Below are 18,292 nucleotides of genomic sequence, written 5' to 3' on the forward strand. Positions count from 1 at the left end.
CCTGTTTTCTCGTCCTATCTTTCTCTGGCTCGCGATGTGCCTCCTCGTTCGCAAGTGTTTCGCTCTTTCTCGCTCTTCGCCTCTGTCTTTCCCTCCCCCCGTCCCGCCTACACTTCCATTTACCTCCCGGTTATGGATATTATTAAGTAATACCTACGTTGCGCGCGCGGCGATACGCTCGCGGCCGATCGGCTGTGTGCGTGCGTGCATGCGTGCGCGCGACGCCGCTGCGTGCAGTGTACTTACTTACTCGCGTGTATGCATGCGCATTGGCATCGCACGCAGGCGAACGGGAAAGCGCGGGTTCTCATCTCGATTTTCGTCGCTGACACGCACCAAGTTGCGCGCAATACACGCTACCTTTCCTTTTGTTTTGCGCGCCCCGAATACGATCTTCGGGGACGGAAGTACCGTTAACCGGAAGTCGAAACAGCTGCTCTATAAATTTTCTTCTCTGGACTAGTTTCCAGGACTAGTTTTGAGAAACTGAGAATTTTAGGATTTTTCGAAAACCCGTCAGTATATTTGGCAATGATATTCCTAAATATTATGGTTAAGACGATTCATTGATTATTTCGTATTAATTTATGCTGGTTTTTAGAGATTTTTGGGAGCGTCGGGTTTTAAAGGTTTTGAAAGAGACTTATTATACCATTATTATTATTATATTATATACTTATTAACACTCGTCAGAGTGTTTTGGTATAATATCCTTGAGTATTGTCACTACGATGATCTATTGATTATGTAAGGAAATTGAGAACATTTGAGAAAATTATCCGTAAATGTTTCAAAATTTGTTATTGGATGTAAAGTATTTTGGTTTCCTTCTTTAGTTTACGTTTCGTTGTTGTCTAGCTTGTTTGTTTTTAACTGTTGTTAACTGGGATCGTTTTCCCTATAACTACGAAATTAGAAATAAATAAAGATATATAATAATAAGATTTTATTTTATTAAGTGTGTTGGTTTTACTCTTTGCAAATGTAAATGCAATGTAATTTATTCGTAACAGAAATGATATGACACGTTGAAAAATACAGTATCTCTAAATAGAGAAATTATTATGTCGGAATGATTAGGTATTTGAGTTAACTCGTCTTTCCAGGTAAAAGACCTTCTGATGCAAGTTACAACAAATTATGTTCGTATAATTGAGCGTAAAGCATAGTGATTTTCTTCTATCTTTCGACGATTCTTAAAAAATTTTGTTGCGTGAATTATAAAAGATAAAGTATAATAAAAAATAATTATGGTAAAATGACTCAAAGTTGCGAATTTATTCGCAAATGTCTGAAGATAATTGAGCGTAAAACATTGTGGTTCTCTTCCTCTGGTCTCTATCAGTGTTTTTAAGTGGCATTTGGTGGTTTCTTAAACGTCTCTATTGTATGTTTTACAAGAAATTACGTCCGTTTAGATATTGTTAAAATAGAATGATCTAAAATTAGAAAACTGTGCAAGTAATTGAAGATCTACAATTCAACACAGTTAAAAATAATCGCAGTTTTTTTCCTTGTATTACATTTCGTCAGTATTCAATCTAACGATTTTAAAAAAAATGTATAATATAAGTCGTTCAAAAATTATTAATCGAACGACAAGAAATATTTATGAATATAAAAATGGTTAAAAATAACAAATATGAAGAATCAAGATGATAAATAATAATAAATTCTAATGACACAGATTATGCATTAGGATAGTTTTAAAAAACTGGGCTTAACATTTATAGATAATATCGCATAAGTGGCACTCTGATTATTCTTAATTACATTTCGTAACGTTAAAATACTGGATGTGTAACATTCTTGGCTATCAACTTGGCCGAGTAGAAAATTAAATCGCAATCATAATCAAAATAGTTTCCTAAGGTGTTTTTAATTGGATTATTGGACGTCAGCCGCTTTCTCGTTTCCAATAAATATTGGTGGCTTACTTGTTACGCAGGTTGGTGTCGTTGACTTCTGAATGAAAGTCCTCGATAAAATGCCACGTGGATCGGAGTAATTAAGAAAGCATAATTCTCGAGCACATTAGAGCCGTGGATACTCGTAATTTCTTATCTCTAACGATGTCCCCATGATGCAAGCGGAAATACCTATGTGCCGCAATATGAAACGGGAAAAGTTGTTTGCGACTGTAGCACAATCGAAACTCTCGTTAATGTATGTCTTTCGTGATCATCGATTCGAAATAATCTCAATCGGACTGTCACTTTCGAATAAAACTTAACAATTACATCTGTCGTTATTTATCTTCAATGAGATTTATTGAATTAACAAAGAATTCGTTAAAATTTCTTCCTCGTGACAGGAACTATTCTGTTTACATTAGTAAGTTCTACTGATGTAAAAGTGTTTGCTATAAAATAAGCTATAATTAGGTGTATTAAAATTCTACGATTATAATAATTGATATATTTTCTACTACAAAAGGAAGAAAGAAACAATCTTAAGAAGATTGCGGAGGTACATTGCTATTTCCAACCACTTCTTCCAAATTGCCTGTAATTATCTTCCAATACGAGCAATTAAAGTATTAAACTTTTGGAACCAGTATTCGAGTTATAGTTCGAGTGCGTAACAACTTTTATGTCAGTTCTGATTCTTCGAATCGTAATCGCAAATCTGCGGATCATTATCTGTGTTTAATTTTGCATAAGTATAACAATCAGAAAGTCGTCAGTGGTATATAACATGTTCAGATATTCAGAGATTGATTTGTTAACTCAGTTTTGATTATCGTGATTAAATGAAAAATTTATCAATCAGATTGTTGCCTGTATTTATTGCCTTGACGGCAATAAAATTCCCTTCAGGTGTTCGGCAACCTACATGGGATCATAAATCACTAGTCAGATTGTCGAGTCTACTATTCATCCGAATGAGTACGTACTACTACCTACACCCCCGTTCATTAGTATTAGGACACCTACTGATCTCGTAATAATTGACATAAATTACTAAGAAAAGGATTAATCGATTTTAAAAATTTTGTATTGATGCTAGATGATGATTGAAGGTATATAGTAAAAATATGTACAAATTACTTGCAGCTGTGAGTTATGAACAGATAATGAATTAAAAATTATTCTGTTGGTCCTTATATAATACTGATTCTTAATAACTTTCCAGATTTAGTTCATCTTTCGTAAGAGTCCTAAAATCTACGAATATCTATGAATCGACAGTATGCCATTTTTTCTAATATAGAAGTATATAAATTTTATTTAAGATTTATTTATCAACATATAACATAGGCACTAGAATTTTCATTCACGTAATTTCATTCGTATATTCATTAAGTTTTCTAACAAACATCATTTTCACAACAAACAACGCTTCAATCAATCAGCTAATATCCCATACATCCCATATACTCGTATCACCTGTTCAGTGATCTCAATTGAAGCATCACCTTGGAAAGTCGTTATCCATCTTAGCTGGTGAAACGCAATGACAAAACTCGTGCGTTTGTACGCGGTGCAGTGTGTATAAGCGAATCACCTGCGTCCCTCAGTGTGTCGGACAGAACAGCAGCAGCAGCAGCAGCGGCAGCGATGCCGTAATAACGCCGGCACGCTCGTGCCAGAACCAAAGTATACGCTCGGTGTACACGACCTAAATAAGATGCGATGCCCCCCGGGGCGAAAGTAATTCACAGACACACGCGTGCACCGGGGATACACACGTACAGCGGCCGGGCTCGGGCTATAGTTTACGAAGTGCCGCAGGAACGCGTCGACCGCTTTAGCGTAGCTTCGACCCGCGTTTTTCAATTTCTGCACGCGGTGCGTCGCGGATCCTCTTGTCACGTGGAACGCGTAAAATTGACGAGAGAAAGACTTCGCGCCGGATATCAGCCTATGCGTTCGTTTCAGTCGTGATGATGCTTGGTGTAGACGAGAAATATGATTTTATTACGATTTAGCCCTATTTGATTTGATACGTCAATATTCCTAATAGCGAGACTGCATGATTTTATGTATTTACAAAGACAGATATTTAAAGTCCTAAAAATTCAATTATAAATTTATAAAATTTATAGAGAAGTTACGAGTTGGTGATTTTGATCACTCTGAAAGTGTTAATATTAAAAGTATAAAGATGACGAATTGCATAGTCATCAGTGCTAAATCACGGCACCGTATGGGTAATTTATACTGGAATTTAGAAGCAGGGGCTAATTTTCGTCTTGCTAACCCAAACCTGACCTAAATCTCAGCCAAATTTAACTCAAACCTAATAGCAGGTTTTACGATCGTGTGCATTCATTAAAAATATATCGATCTATCGAATAGTCCAGTGAAACGAAGATATATCGTTGCCTCAGATTGTCCATTCGATCATTTTAATGTTTTCACGTTCTCTATTCGATGTTTTTAACGTTTTCACGTCGTCGGTTCCATCATTCTCGTAACGTGTCATTTGTAAAGTTTCAACAGTAATGTTTGTTCATTTCTCCAAGATGCAGCGTACAGGAATGTAGAAAAAGATTTCGATGCTGCGCGATTTGACAATTTCATACGTTTAGTGATACAATGCGCACAAATCCGGCTATTGGAAATATAATACAACTATGGAAAATATAAAGTACTCGAATTGCATAGTATTACCACCGTACAATCAGAACAACGTCGCATCATTCGTCTGCATCAGAGCTAACGAAGATCGACCAGGAGTTTACACATTGTCGCGCGGCAAGCGTGCTAACCGCACAATAATAGATGCATAGATGAATTGGAGGATCGTTAACGAACGCCATCTCGACGTTCATCGCCGGTATGGCTAGTACACCCGTGTTCGATGTTTCGTTGGTTATGTCGCTTTGATTTGGATTTGGAGGGTGTTTCGGAATAGAATAATAGTTACACTTTGGATACGCTTTAAGGAAGAATTTTGCGTGTAGAAAGATTGAACTTGCTCTATATTCATTATTTCCTGGATAATTATATAAGTAGTATATTGTTTTGCAAAGTTTCATTACACATTACTTTTTATATTACATATTAAGTCGTGTATTAATCGTATTACGAATTAACGTATGAATACGTTTTTGATTTCTGTATAAAAATGCTGAATGAATATTACAGCCGTTAGAAATACATGTGCTAAATTGTATAAGAAATTCAATATTTATCAAGAAAATGAAGGCTTTATATTGCGATCTATCTATCGTTATAAGTATATTAAAAAAAAAAAGTTTTTTAAAGGAAACCAACTCTCATAAGTCGAAAAATGTATCATGTTTAAAGAATTCCACGCTACACGACCATGTAGTGCATACCGAACAAAACGAAAACGTCGGATGTCCGATAGCTGGTGTAGAGATATATTCATAAAAAAAAAAAAACCGCGAACCGGCGCGCATCGAGTCGCGAAAGGGGTTAACGGTTCATTATCACCCCATTTCATCGGTAGAGGCGCAGCACACCGGCACGGAACTCGAGCAACACTGGTGGAAAGACAGTATACAGGAGGGATAGAGTAATGTATAGATGTATATCAGCGTGTGTAGAGTTACGTATATATACCGTATAAACGTGCATGTTCGACGGGACGCGTGGCGAACGAGGAGGCCCGCTAGCCGCGGAGAATAGAGCGAGAAAAGAGGGAAGAAGACCGTGTGTAGAGGAGAGGGAAAGAAGGAACGAGGAGTGCATCGAGGCAACGAGTCAGTGGGCTAGTGGGGCCGACAGAATGTAGCCCGTACTACGGTACACCATCTCCCTCTTTATCTCTCCCTCGTTCCTTCCGCTCTTCCTTTCTTCCTTCTTTTCCATCGTGTGCCTACTCTCTTTCTCTATAAGCCTATCTCTTTCTGTTCCACGTACCAGGCTATACACCGTCTCATCTTTTTCTCTTCTCTACTCGTTCTCCGCTGCAAACCATATATAATAGCGGGTTCGCTATTCGTCTCGGTGTGTAGGTCGTGGTTGCAACCATGCAGCAGGGTTCTCTTCGCCTGTATGTCTATGTATGAGTACTCATACTTATACACATGAAAATACTTGCAGAACAGTGCACGGACGAAACTACTATAGCAACGTCGATCATGGTACACACAGATACATATATGGTGTTTTTTGCGTGATTATACAATGATAGGAGTGCGTGCAGTATCTACGGATTAGCGTAGCGGCGTGTTTACCGGTGCACTAAATATAGCAGCGATACGGTTCATTAGAGTACTCCGGTGTACACTCCGGACCGCCGTATATTTACGTATACATATGTAGGCGCGTATATAAGGGAGTCGCGATTTTTTCGCGCGCGCTTTCGTCGCAGTTATTGCGTAACACCGTTGGCGTGTACACCGGCCGCTACGTCACACACGTGCACATCCCTGTTGGACTACAAATCACGGTGACACAGTTCATTACACGGGTGCAGTGTGTCGTCGTCTATGTACATGCATGTAGTTATGTATACATACTCACCTTACCGAGCGCAACGTAAATGACGAACACCTTGCATGTACACGGTTCTCTTCTCCCTTCTCCTGATGTACATGCTCTCTTCATGCAGGTGTACACAAAAAACCACACGTACATATACAGATACACGTTCCTCTCTCTGGCATACACCTCGTGCACATTTATTCTCGTCACATGCACGTGTTATACGTGCACGCAGGGACATACGCAGGGACATACCTACACGAAGAGGTACGTATGTAGCGAGTAGAGTCGCGAATGTGGGCACATCGCATCGGCGCGACGATGCTTCCTTCCACGGTGAATCCCAACCTGCCCTAGAGAGGCACTGTAAAGCGGCATGAAAGCACGGAATAGGCCGTTGGTGGATGTGCTCCCGTCCGCGTCATTGTGTGTATATCTATACACGCTTGTGGATAGGTATATAGGCGGGTGGGTGGATAGGCAAGGCAAGGCAGGCTCGGCTGGTGGTCGCTTGGTTGCGAGGTTCGCTCGATAGCAAAGTGCGGTTCCCCTCGACACGGGCTCTAGTACTTGCAACGCGGCAGGATTAAAGGGGAACAGCCCGTGTACGGAAATGCACGATCGATGTGCACATGTCTGAATTTTCGTGTCAAGTCGTGACCGATCGACCACGTTCTGAGGTTACGCGACGCCCCCAATGACGAGCAATTCTATTCTTTAGTTCTCACTACGAACTTTCGACAAGTTTTGTTCTTCTCTCTGAAGGAATTTGATGATCTGGTGAAGAGTTTTCTATTCTTTTGTCGTGGAAATCTTGTAAGGAATTCTTCGTTCTTCTTCTAGGATACACATTTGGTTGTTTCTCGATGATGTGGAATTTCGTGCTTCTTTCCAGAATTTTGATGAAACTCTCGACCGAAGCGTTGGAATTTGTTATGTAATATGAGAGATGCAAATATGTAGGATAGCTGCAAATGTTCATTTCAAGTCAATTCTTCTTTCGACATTTTCTAAGAAATTTTCTTTTTCTGAGTTAGGCTGTTTTTGATGAAGAAGAATTTTGATTGACTTCACGATTGAGGCGTCAGGCTGATTTAAAGTATACGAGCAGCGGTTTTGTTGCTTTCTTTTCTTGCTTTCACTGTACGCCGAGCATGTTTTGTCGTAACGGGATGCAACGTGTTAATTAAATTCGCGATTTAACGGTGTCGGGCAATCGTGTGACAAGTGCACAGAGCATATGTGAGTAGACGAATACGTCAACGTGCCGAACACGATACCCGTCTCGAAACACGTGCGTGTCACTTCTGGTTTATCCGATCCTCTTACACCTCTCACTTCTCTTCTTGCGTGACTCTCTTTTTACATCTTATACACGTGGCTCGTGTAATTGTTGTCTTTCCTTATGTTCCATATCACAATTGCTCTTTCGTTTAATCCCTTTGTTGTGTTTTCGTTGCGTGCGCAAAATACTTCGTAGACGAGATAAACGGTGGAGCAAGTCGTTTTACCTAAAACAAATGAAATACAATTTCATCCATTTCCATTACACGCATCCCTAAATAAAAATGCGATATAAACCTTAAATGTCAATTAGTATCTTTATTCGAAAGTTTAATTCGTAACTTCTCTGTATCCAGCTGAATCCGAAGTATCTTCATCTTGCTAACCTTCTCACAATCCTTTTCTCAAACCTTTCATCTTCTTCTTTAATCCTCCAATTTTCTGAAAAAAACCTCGCATCCTTGATAAAACTTGCATATTCTCGAATTCCCCAAAAAATGTCGAGAGCAGTACCGAGCGAAATGATAATCAAAAAAGGGCAAAGATGCTGACGAAACTGTTTGCAGATCGACGATCTACGAACGTGAGACGCCCGTGGCGCCATGTCACTCGAGGTGCTGGCAACGAAAGCGACGACGAAAGCAAGTGACACGATCGTAACGTCGACGATCACGACCAGTCGGCTCGGTGTGCTTCAACTTCGCGGCGATTAAGGCTGGTCGGCAAGTCGGCGGGACGTTCATTAGCCAAGGTGCTGACGATACTAATAACAGTAGAAAGGTGATACGCGGTAAACCGTGTCACGCAGTGGTGTAGGGCGAGTCGGGGTGGCGTGGAGGAGGCGGAAGAGGAGGTGGAGACGGAAGTGGACAATGACGATGGACGCGGTGTTAACGCAATACCGGTGAAAAAGAGGGAGAGGACGCGTCGCTGTTTGTACGCTTAAAATCGGTTCGCGGTACCGATAGTGATACATGTATATATATATATATATACATATACATTTATATATATATACATATACATATAATAACAGTGTATCGATAAGGGAGAAAAAAAGTAGAAAAGAAACGGGTTTCAGTGCCGTTTGTAAACTGCGTAAATAAAATCGAGCTTAGTAAATAATCGGTAAGGAAGTAGAAAAAAAGAAGAGAAGTGTTACTAAGAGATAGTTTTGTTAACGATCATCGATTCGACAATATTTAACGTGAAGCAATCGAGAAACCGGTAAAATATTGTAAAAACAACATTTAATCGTATAGAATCGAAAAATCGCAAACGAAACGAAGGTACAACCGTACGAAGTGAAATTCGTGTTAAAATTCTGGGTAAAGATCCTTAGCTGTAACGATAAACATGGTGGTGCACAGTACAACGTTACCATAATATAGAATAATCAAGGAACGATAGTTAACTACAATATAGAAAAGATATTCGAGTGACACGTGGGCCACGAGATATATAGTATTCTGTGCGTACACCTCGAAAGATATTCGTCTCGCTCGACGAAGACGTCCTTTCGGGTGGCGTCGCGGAGCGCCGCAGCGGATGTTACGCCGGGCTTGTAAAGGGCGCCGGGTGATCTACGGGAGTAGCAGCCTGGAAGTGACTAAAGACCATCACCACGGCGTTCAACATGTTCGAGATGTGGAGCGCGGTGAGTTCCAAGTTGGAACACTCCGCGACCTCCTCGGGCTCGCCGTTACCTCTGACCTCGCACGCACCGCAGACGCCTCATACCTCGTCCGGGAGCATAAAAGGTAACGAAAAAGCTCCGTTACGATCTACCTTTGTGTGTGTGTGTATGTGTGTATGCGTGTATACGTGTATGTCTTATAGAAACGTACCGTTCCCACGTCGATTGTATACGATCTTAAGGAAAAAGAATCACGCGTACGTACGGGCCGGTTCGTGATGGCCTAACGTGAATTTTCTAATTCCACTCGTGTCGGAGAACCGTTGTACGGGGTCCACGGAATTGTCGAGTTTACATAACGTCCTTTTGAGAATAATGCGCTTCGTGCCTACTAGTACTTCAGTTGCCTGCTACTGTGTACAGGACAGTAGGTGTGTGTGCTTTTTTTGTTTCTATGCGAGAACAGTTACTTCGTGGAATCAAGGAGTACATTGCTCGTGGTACTGTTTCATATGACTCGAGATAAGGCAACGAGCAAATATTTCTTTTCTTTTTGACGTTTGAATGATATATGGTTGGCGTGGAATTTTATAGGAAATTCTATGTACCAAAATTCTAGTTTAACTTGAGTAAATCGAAAATTTATGAGTTTGTATGTACTTCGAGTGTAAACGTTTAACTTCTAATAAGCGTAGGAATATTTCGATACATTGTTCAACTTCAATTCCTTGAAAATACATGGAAACTCGACTTATGCAACGCACTTATCACATGTTCAAAGTTCGCGAACCTACAGAATTTGCAGTTACGCGAGTGGGAGGGTTTCGTTGATTCGGCGCGCGTCTGACCGTTCACTTCGCACGTGGGTTTCGTTCGCAGTACATTAGGCGGTTCGTCGTCAGACGCGCGCACCCGAAAATCCGTACTTGGCCGCAACGACGCGACGTCGCGTTAACGATAGCATCAACTCGATAGGTGAATTTTACATGCTAACATAAACATTTTAAAACAAAAAATATATATATATATATATAGAAGGCAAGAGAGAAAAGGATAGTACAAGAGAAAAAAAAAGATAGAGTATTCTTAATTCGTATTCCGTGGTGGATGTCGTCGTTTGCATCGCGTGAATCCCATTCGGGGCACTTTCATAATTTCAATACGAACGCAGCGCGAAAGTTCTACGGTGAAATTTCCAGTGTGGCTTCAACTGTGAAACATTGAAACGTCGTTTTACATTATTTACACGGTGCTTTTGTTGCGAGTTAATTTCATTACGCGACTCGCATTCGTTCAGCGAAGTTACGTCACCGGGGAACCATTTGTAAAATTTTGGTTTCGAATTTCGCGCGGCGGCAAACGCGGAACAGTGCACTACCGCGGAACATTTCGACTTTAATGGCTGATAAACGGCTACTAAATTGTCTCGTAAACGCGGTACACGTTCGTCACCGTCGATTATTCGATCCCGTTATCGCGCAAGATTGCTGGAATTGATCTCAAACATTGGCCACGTGATTGATGTAGCTTCCGAAATGATCGGCCAACTAGATAACGTCGATACGTCTGCGTAAATATGTATCGATTCACGGGCGTGTGCTCACGGCAAACGATCGTTAGCCAAAGGTTTGCGGTGAACGACGATTTTGGTGAATAACGTGCAACCGTCAAACATATCGGTTCCAATGATCTTAGGAGTAATTGAGTTTCGGTTAGAGTACAGAATAAAATGGGTCAGTGAGTTTGTTACGTACATTCGATTCAGTAAATTATCTTTATTCGTTAATTTTTTAAAAATAGGAATTAAAATTATAATTGAAGCATAATAATGAAAAAGAAAGGACAAGTGCACTTTAACGTCTGTTAGTGAACTTATCGGTAGATTATAGATATTTATATATTCATCGAAAATTTATGTATGTATGAAAGTATATAAAATACACTTAATTAACAAGATTATACGAAATATTCAAAATAAAATACACGTTATTTTTTCGTTGAAATATGAGTTGGCATAAACATCCGCATGCAAACTAGCAATTCCACGTTTCAGATATTGTGATAGATTTGTGCAGGTTAAGAAATGTATTTATAAAACAGAATAATTAGCTTGAATTTTTCGGGAATTGGGTTTATTTAAATACCTTCTCTGGGAACAGCTTGAGTGTAACGGGGTTGTCATAAAATGTTCTGAAATTTTTTTACATTAAGCTTCATTGGTGAAAATACCCCAGACAGAGAAAGAAAGAAAAGGAAATCGTTTAGAAACCGGCAGCAAGGATACCTCGAAAGGTTTCAAAACTGCTTTTACGATGTCGTGAACCGCGCGCCGTACCGAATACAAATACTCACTGGAAAGCACAGATTCGCCAAGCATGTCACACCGTAATACACGAGTTCCTTTTTAAAAATCGTTCCTAAAAATGGTTCCAAATTATTATCTATCTCTCTTCTTGTTTTTACGTCCCCATTGAAACGAAAAAAGTCAAATATTCTCTCAACTTTGAATCGTATAAAATTTTCAAAATTTCTAGAAACTCCAATGATTTTAATAGATTTCTAAAAAATTGCCGTTTGTATTTGACACTAGAACTATTTACGACCAAAGTAAAAGTCATATCAAAAAGAAAGAATAGAAGAATAGAAATGTAAAGGGAAAAGTTTTTATCCGTGTACTTTCTTGAAAATAATTCAAATTGTCAAAAATGTACCGTTATAAAATTTCTGTGGAATATTCAAACAATAGAGTTCTATAAAATTTCTATGAAATATTAAAAAAGCAGAATTTTAGAAAATATGGAAATATACGAATTCCATAAAATCTCTGTAAGAATTAAGAAAAAGAGAATCTTAAAAAATATCGAAATAAAAAAATTCTGAAAACATTCTGTCAAAAATTAAAATAAAAAAGTTCTACGCAATCTCTACAATAAATTGATAAATCGATCGGATTGACCATTTTGATATTTCTGCTATTAACGACGACTTTTACTCGACCAATCATGCTCAAGTTACAAACATTGCAACACGCGGAGAAGTATTTCCGCGTTGGCCATGGAGCGCGAACTCGTAGCGCCGGAGTGATCGATAATCAAACTTCGAGGCGTGAACGATCAAAGCTCATAGCTCGAGCCTTGTGCTCGAACTACGGAACTTCATCAATTCGAGGACGTTGAAGACACTGAACAGTGGGAGGGAAAGAGAAAGATAGAAGAGAGTACGTGTATCTTGGCTACAAGTTTCACAGAAATCGTTTCACAGGAGTATGACGGCGCATTTTCCACGAAGTCCGGGGAAAACGCACGTTTGGTTCGAAATAGCTAAAGGATGGGGACGGTTTCAAAAGCAACTGGACGATGTCGCGAGTCATAGCCGTCCCGAATACGAATACACGATCGAAACGCGGCGAGTAAATTATGCAAAGCGAAAGTACCCACGTAAGAGCGGGTTGCGCAAAAGCTTCGTAAGAAGAACGACCGTAACGTCGGCTGGTAATGTCGTCCTGCCTTCGCGTTGTCGAGAAAACAAATTTCGCGACGACAGCCACCGCTGCTGCTTCTACATTCGCCGATTACGCTGCCCCGAGTTTTGAACTTCGCCTGTTATCCTGATTCATCTACGTCTATTCACGTTCTTGACGTGACATACGTGAGTGATGGTTCGCTTGAGCAGTGGATGAATCTACGTGAAAAAATAAGTTGAGAATATGCAATAACATTTTCTCATATGACGTTTTATTTTTGAGAAAATTGAGTTCGAAAATTTGTCGTGTACGGGTGAAATTAACTAATTGAGCTGTTAACTGTCTAATTAGATAGGAATGGGCAATTGGATGGAAGTTATTTTACTTGCGAAAATAAGTCGAGATTGTAAAATAAAATCGTATCATTCAAAACCTCTTTTTGGGGAAAATTTAATTTGAAAATTTGTCAGGTATTTATGCACTTGGCTAGTTCTCGGTTAAACGTGTTCAAACTTTATTTTCTTAAATGCAGCTTTAGACAAAATATATCAAGTTCTATATTTTTTACTTTTCTTCGCATGTAGATTAACTCCTTATTAATCCATTGCTATTTAGCTTAAAATTAGCCAATTTCACGTCAAGTGGTCAAAAAGGTAGTGGTACATATCCTTATCTTGCAATGAAACGTTTTTCAATCAGCCTCTATATCATATAAATCATATAAAAGTACTATTAAGTGATATGAAATTTAGTATATCTAGATCTAATTAATTTGTATGCAAATGCTATAATAAATACAATGACCTACCGATACTTTTTTTAATCATAAATATCGTACTGTATCGATTAACAACCAACTCGTACGAAAAGATTGTACTCCTTACCTCCGACATATTTTTTCATATAGAGTCATTCCCCATATTCGATTGTACCAATGGTGGGATTCCTTATATTTCCCTTCGATAAAGTTTGTCCTACCTGCTGGCTGATCTTGTTATCCTAGAAGAATACAATTCATACAAGATGAATGTAAGACATGTGGTAGATAAAGAAGTATATTATTGGCAAATATTTAAACATGAAGTTAACATGAACAGAGATGTAGTGTACCCGTACACGCATAGTATTTTGGGTCAAAGCGTTTACGGATATTTAAAAGTAAACTAAGTTCAATAAAATTTCACGATATTGGAGTAATAATAGTGCGCTGGGCGAAAATTGCTGTTATAAATTTTAATCTCGGCAATGTAACCGTGTTACAAAGCGTTTAACGTTTAAAATATACCGTTTTTGAAATAATTATACCGCGTTCTTTTAATAATCGAAGAAGGTATCTCGTGTATTTTAACGTGTAATTTATATAATACGTATATAAAGGCTTTTAAGGTATAGGATAGCTTGTTAAGTGAAAAACTTGATAAACTCGAACGATATATTTTTTATAATAATAGTTAATGTCATCTGCAATCTCGTTCTTGAAACTTGGTCCATTTTTCCGAGTTTCTCAGAAACGTGAAACTGTTTTTAATGGTATTGATCATGATTTTAACTTCAAACAAAAGGTTAAAGGAAAATTGGAACACTGATTTATAAAGATAACTTCTTAAAAATCTACGACGAAAATTTTGATCTAAAATAACGATGTCCTACTAAAGCTTATTATACACGTATTTACCTCATATAAATATTTACGACGTTAATTATGTAGCTACAAATTACCCACAGCTTGAAATTATTGGGGACACTTGATGTCCTCTAGCATTCAAAATTTATGAGGTCGTTCGTAGATAGAAACACGTTATGGACAAATTTCAAATATTGTAAATCCAATTTTGATATTTTCGACGTACCAGCATCAGTTAGCAGGTAATCAATCTCTTATTTGATCAGCGACAAAATTTGGATTCTAATTGACAATTGCGCATTTCAAGTTTTTATTTTATATAAACTAGATGAAATAATCTTCGTCAAAAATTTTAGATAGCTGTTGTTATCGAATGATATTGTATGTAAATCGAGAAACGATCACGCCGAAACGACAGACGAGCAATTGTGCATCGATTTCACAACGGGACAACCTTTGACCCAAGCAATAATTTCATGGCATTAGTCAGATCTTTGACGGTTAATAAAATCAAATAATTGCGCACTTTCTGCGTGTCGTTCGATTCGAGAGCTACAACCGATAACGATAGCCACGATGATTTCAGCCTCTTCTCTCATTGCGAAGGAGACGTCTAATAACGATGGCTTATTAACGAAACGTAGTGAACGTTTCGGGAACGATGTTCAGGAAATTAAGTAATTTCGTTTGACGAAGAAATAAATTGCGTTGTTTCGCAAGCGGCTCTTCGCAGAGATACCATTATATATCGTCGCTATTACTTGTGACAGTAATTGTCTATCTTGCATCGCCTATCGATTGTGTTCATGGAACAAAGATGTATAAAATTTTAACCAGTTTTTTTTACTAGAAAGATAAATAAAATTAGAAAACAATGACCCTAATCGTTAAATTTCCTAATTCAATTAGTCGTTTGATGTTAAATTAACACGGTGGTAAAAGGTTCAATGTAATGGAAAGATAAATAGTGTAATGAAATAGATAAATTGGTAAATATTTTTATTGAAATTTACAAGATAGAATTTATATTTAATAACACATAATTGAATAACAATACGATGAATAGGGATTGACGATTTGAATAAAAGTATAATATTTTTCGATCATTCTAAACTATATACAGCAAATATAACGTCGACGCAAAGAGAAAGAATATTCAGGAGGACACTTTAACCTAATTTAGGAAAATCCATAGACAACTCGAGCGGAATAATGATTCAAAGCATCGAACTATTAAAATCTTGTTGTAGGACAAAGAAAAGGTCGAGTTCAAAAACCAAATGTTACGTATTTTTAGTATCAGATGAAATGATCAACCCTTCCTTTTGTAATATTAAGAAAAAATTAAGAACAAAATTTAATTCTTTAGAGAATTATTCTTTCAACATTTTTAAATGGACAAATACGTTGTCGACTTTTTCATCTACGAGGTTCCTTGTATATTTTTCGCGAGTGAAAGCCAAAGCAGCCACGTGAGTTTGTCAGTGAACGGTGTTGAATCAGGGCAATCCTTCGTCCTCTCTTGGTCGCCGTGTTTTCAGAGCCGTCGAACGGGTTCGAAGGTTGTCGTTACGAAATCGATCCACATCTATCGTTTTGTCGTGATCGCTACCCGATTCATACTTATCGCGCTGTTATGATCGCGTGGTTACCGTCCGGTTACTGTCGAACTTTCTACCAAACTAGCTAACGGAGCGAGTTTCGATGACGATGATTACAAGGATTCTGGATCGTTCTACTATGGCTATGAGAATCTTAATTCTAAATCAGTATACTATATCTAGGCACGCAGTCATTTTATTTCTCTAATGTTTGAGATTTATTAAATACCAAATATTTACAGTTTATTTATTGAAATGACGCCATATCTTAATTTAACATTATGCAATTATTTCTTCGTAAGATTAAGTTTCATTTTTGTAATTTTAGTAATTCAAGAATTCAATAATTTCAATTTTGTAGTTCATTAGAATCATATATTTGGAGAGATTTCGTATCTTTCCATTAGAAATATATCGCATTTGATTTCTACAAATAAATGAAAGTTATAATTTTTTTCGCTTTAATTCGACTGTATAGAATTGTAGGATTAAATACAATTTATGCAGCTTCAATGATATAGGTGCAATCGCATTAGTCACGGATGGTCTTATTAACGAGCGTCTGCTTTCGACTTTGAGTCATACTCGTCTAATATTTGTCTCGATGATTCTGAAATAATTGCCACGTAATCATTCACGTGGTCAAGAAAGTCGATATGCAGTGCCCCTTGTCGGTGCACGTATACCACTAGTCATTCAAAGATCATCGACCTTATAGACGTCGTGATACGATAAGATTATAGTAATAGGTACGACTACTGTAAGTAGGTAAACGTTCCAGTCTTTACACGATAGAGACTCTATTGCGGGGCTATTTTCAGAAAAATATGATATGTTACGATAGCTTGAAACATGTTAGATGAACTAGGTCTGAACAAATTCTATTTAAAATAAATTTTATTTTGAATAAGTAAATACAATATGAAGCAATGAATCATTATTATTTCAGAAATATATATAAATACTTCCATAAATAAATTACTTCCAAATAATTTTCTATTTCTTTTGTCAAATAATTCTAGATTTTAAATATTGTATTTTGGATACGTTCGAGTCATAAATAATATAGCTGAATTATAATAGTATACTTGTGTCTATTATGTGACGTAACAACATTTGCTCTCAAAATTATCTTAATTTCAATCGCACTTGCCCAGTAAATATTAGTACTTGTCTATATATGTTTACATCGGCGAAATTTTGACGCCATTAATAATGATGACATAATAAAATCAGAAATTTATGTTGGTGACGTTTGTTCAAATGCGAAATGTCAAATAAAATAAAAGATTATTTGATTCGATGAAAAAATTCGGTACGATAAAAACAAAGAGTATACGAAAATAAATAAATCTATAAATTCAAAGCAGGATAAATGTTGCGAAAAAATTATTTATTTTAGTTTTGATTACGAACAAAAATGGTTGTTAACTCTCATCAACGGAGTTGTTTGAAATATTATATCACATTAAATTACAAATCCACAATTAATGGGGATTGTATTATTACGTTCGCTTGCACAGAGCACGCTTCAAAAACGACGATTTAGGTCAATTTTGCGTGTAATAAAGTTCCAAAATAATTTCTCTTGATGGTACGTAATATCGTGCAGTGGACTCGCGTTGAAACCCGGGCATCCCGTTTGCAATTAAAACGTAAAACAGAAAAGTAGCACAAGAAAGCAATAGCTTAAACGCGGTATAATATCGCAGATACGGGGGAATAATTCGTCGCGTCGCGACGCCGCAAGGAAACATTATTTAAATTTCTGGCAATTCATTGCTCGCGCGGCCGATGTTTTTCACCTGGGAATAAGGAACGAGCAAGCTCGAGTTACGTTAAACGTAGCTTTATAGCAACGGAAAAAGAGAGGACGAATAAGAAAAGGAAAAAGTACAACCAGTGTCTATATAAAAACGCGACTGAGAGAAAGAAAAACATCTACACACGTAGAACACCGTGAAATTCGTATAGAACATTCTGCCATGGTTAATCATCTCTTAATGATTTATAAGGGAAGACTGAAACGTCTTCGTGAAGACGGACCATTAAAACAAACGCGCCACGGGCCGGAGATCCGTTCAACGACGCCGCTTAAAGAGATATTAATTATTCGACTTCTAAGCCCTTCATTATTCACATAACTGGAACTCCGGGCGCGCGCGAGCCGGAACACGAGCTCGAAGACAGAAAGAAAGAACGAACGAACGAAAGAATCGTGGCGAACGGGTGGTAGGGAGAGCGAGAGCGGAAGAAAAGGGGGTAGGGATGGTCGAAGAAAAG

At 37.9% G+C, this 18,292-nt stretch overlaps 1 protein-coding gene across 9 annotated transcripts in view; it reads left to right on the top strand.

Moving 5' to 3' along the window:
• LOC132910985 (probable nuclear hormone receptor HR3) overlaps nucleotides 1–18,292 on the top strand; it is a 135,150-nt gene that overhangs the window by 55,175 nt on the left and 61,683 nt on the right. For 2 of the 9 annotated variants that reach the window (XM_060967239.1, XM_060967243.1), the window contains exon 2: nucleotides 8,252–9,445. The exons of the other annotated variants lie outside the window; for them this stretch is intronic. In XM_060967239.1, the coding sequence (XP_060823222.1) occupies nucleotides 9,322–9,445 (124 nt within the window). In that variant the 5' untranslated portion in view covers nucleotides 8,252–9,321. The remainder of the gene's footprint in view (nucleotides 1–8,251; nucleotides 9,446–18,292) is intronic. 9 annotated transcript variants of the gene reach the window in all.

This window comes from Bombus pascuorum, chromosome 9 (genome assembly GCF_905332965.1).
Source record: "Bombus pascuorum chromosome 9, iyBomPasc1.1, whole genome shotgun sequence".
NCBI lineage: Eukaryota > Metazoa > Arthropoda > Insecta > Hymenoptera > Apidae > Bombus > Bombus pascuorum.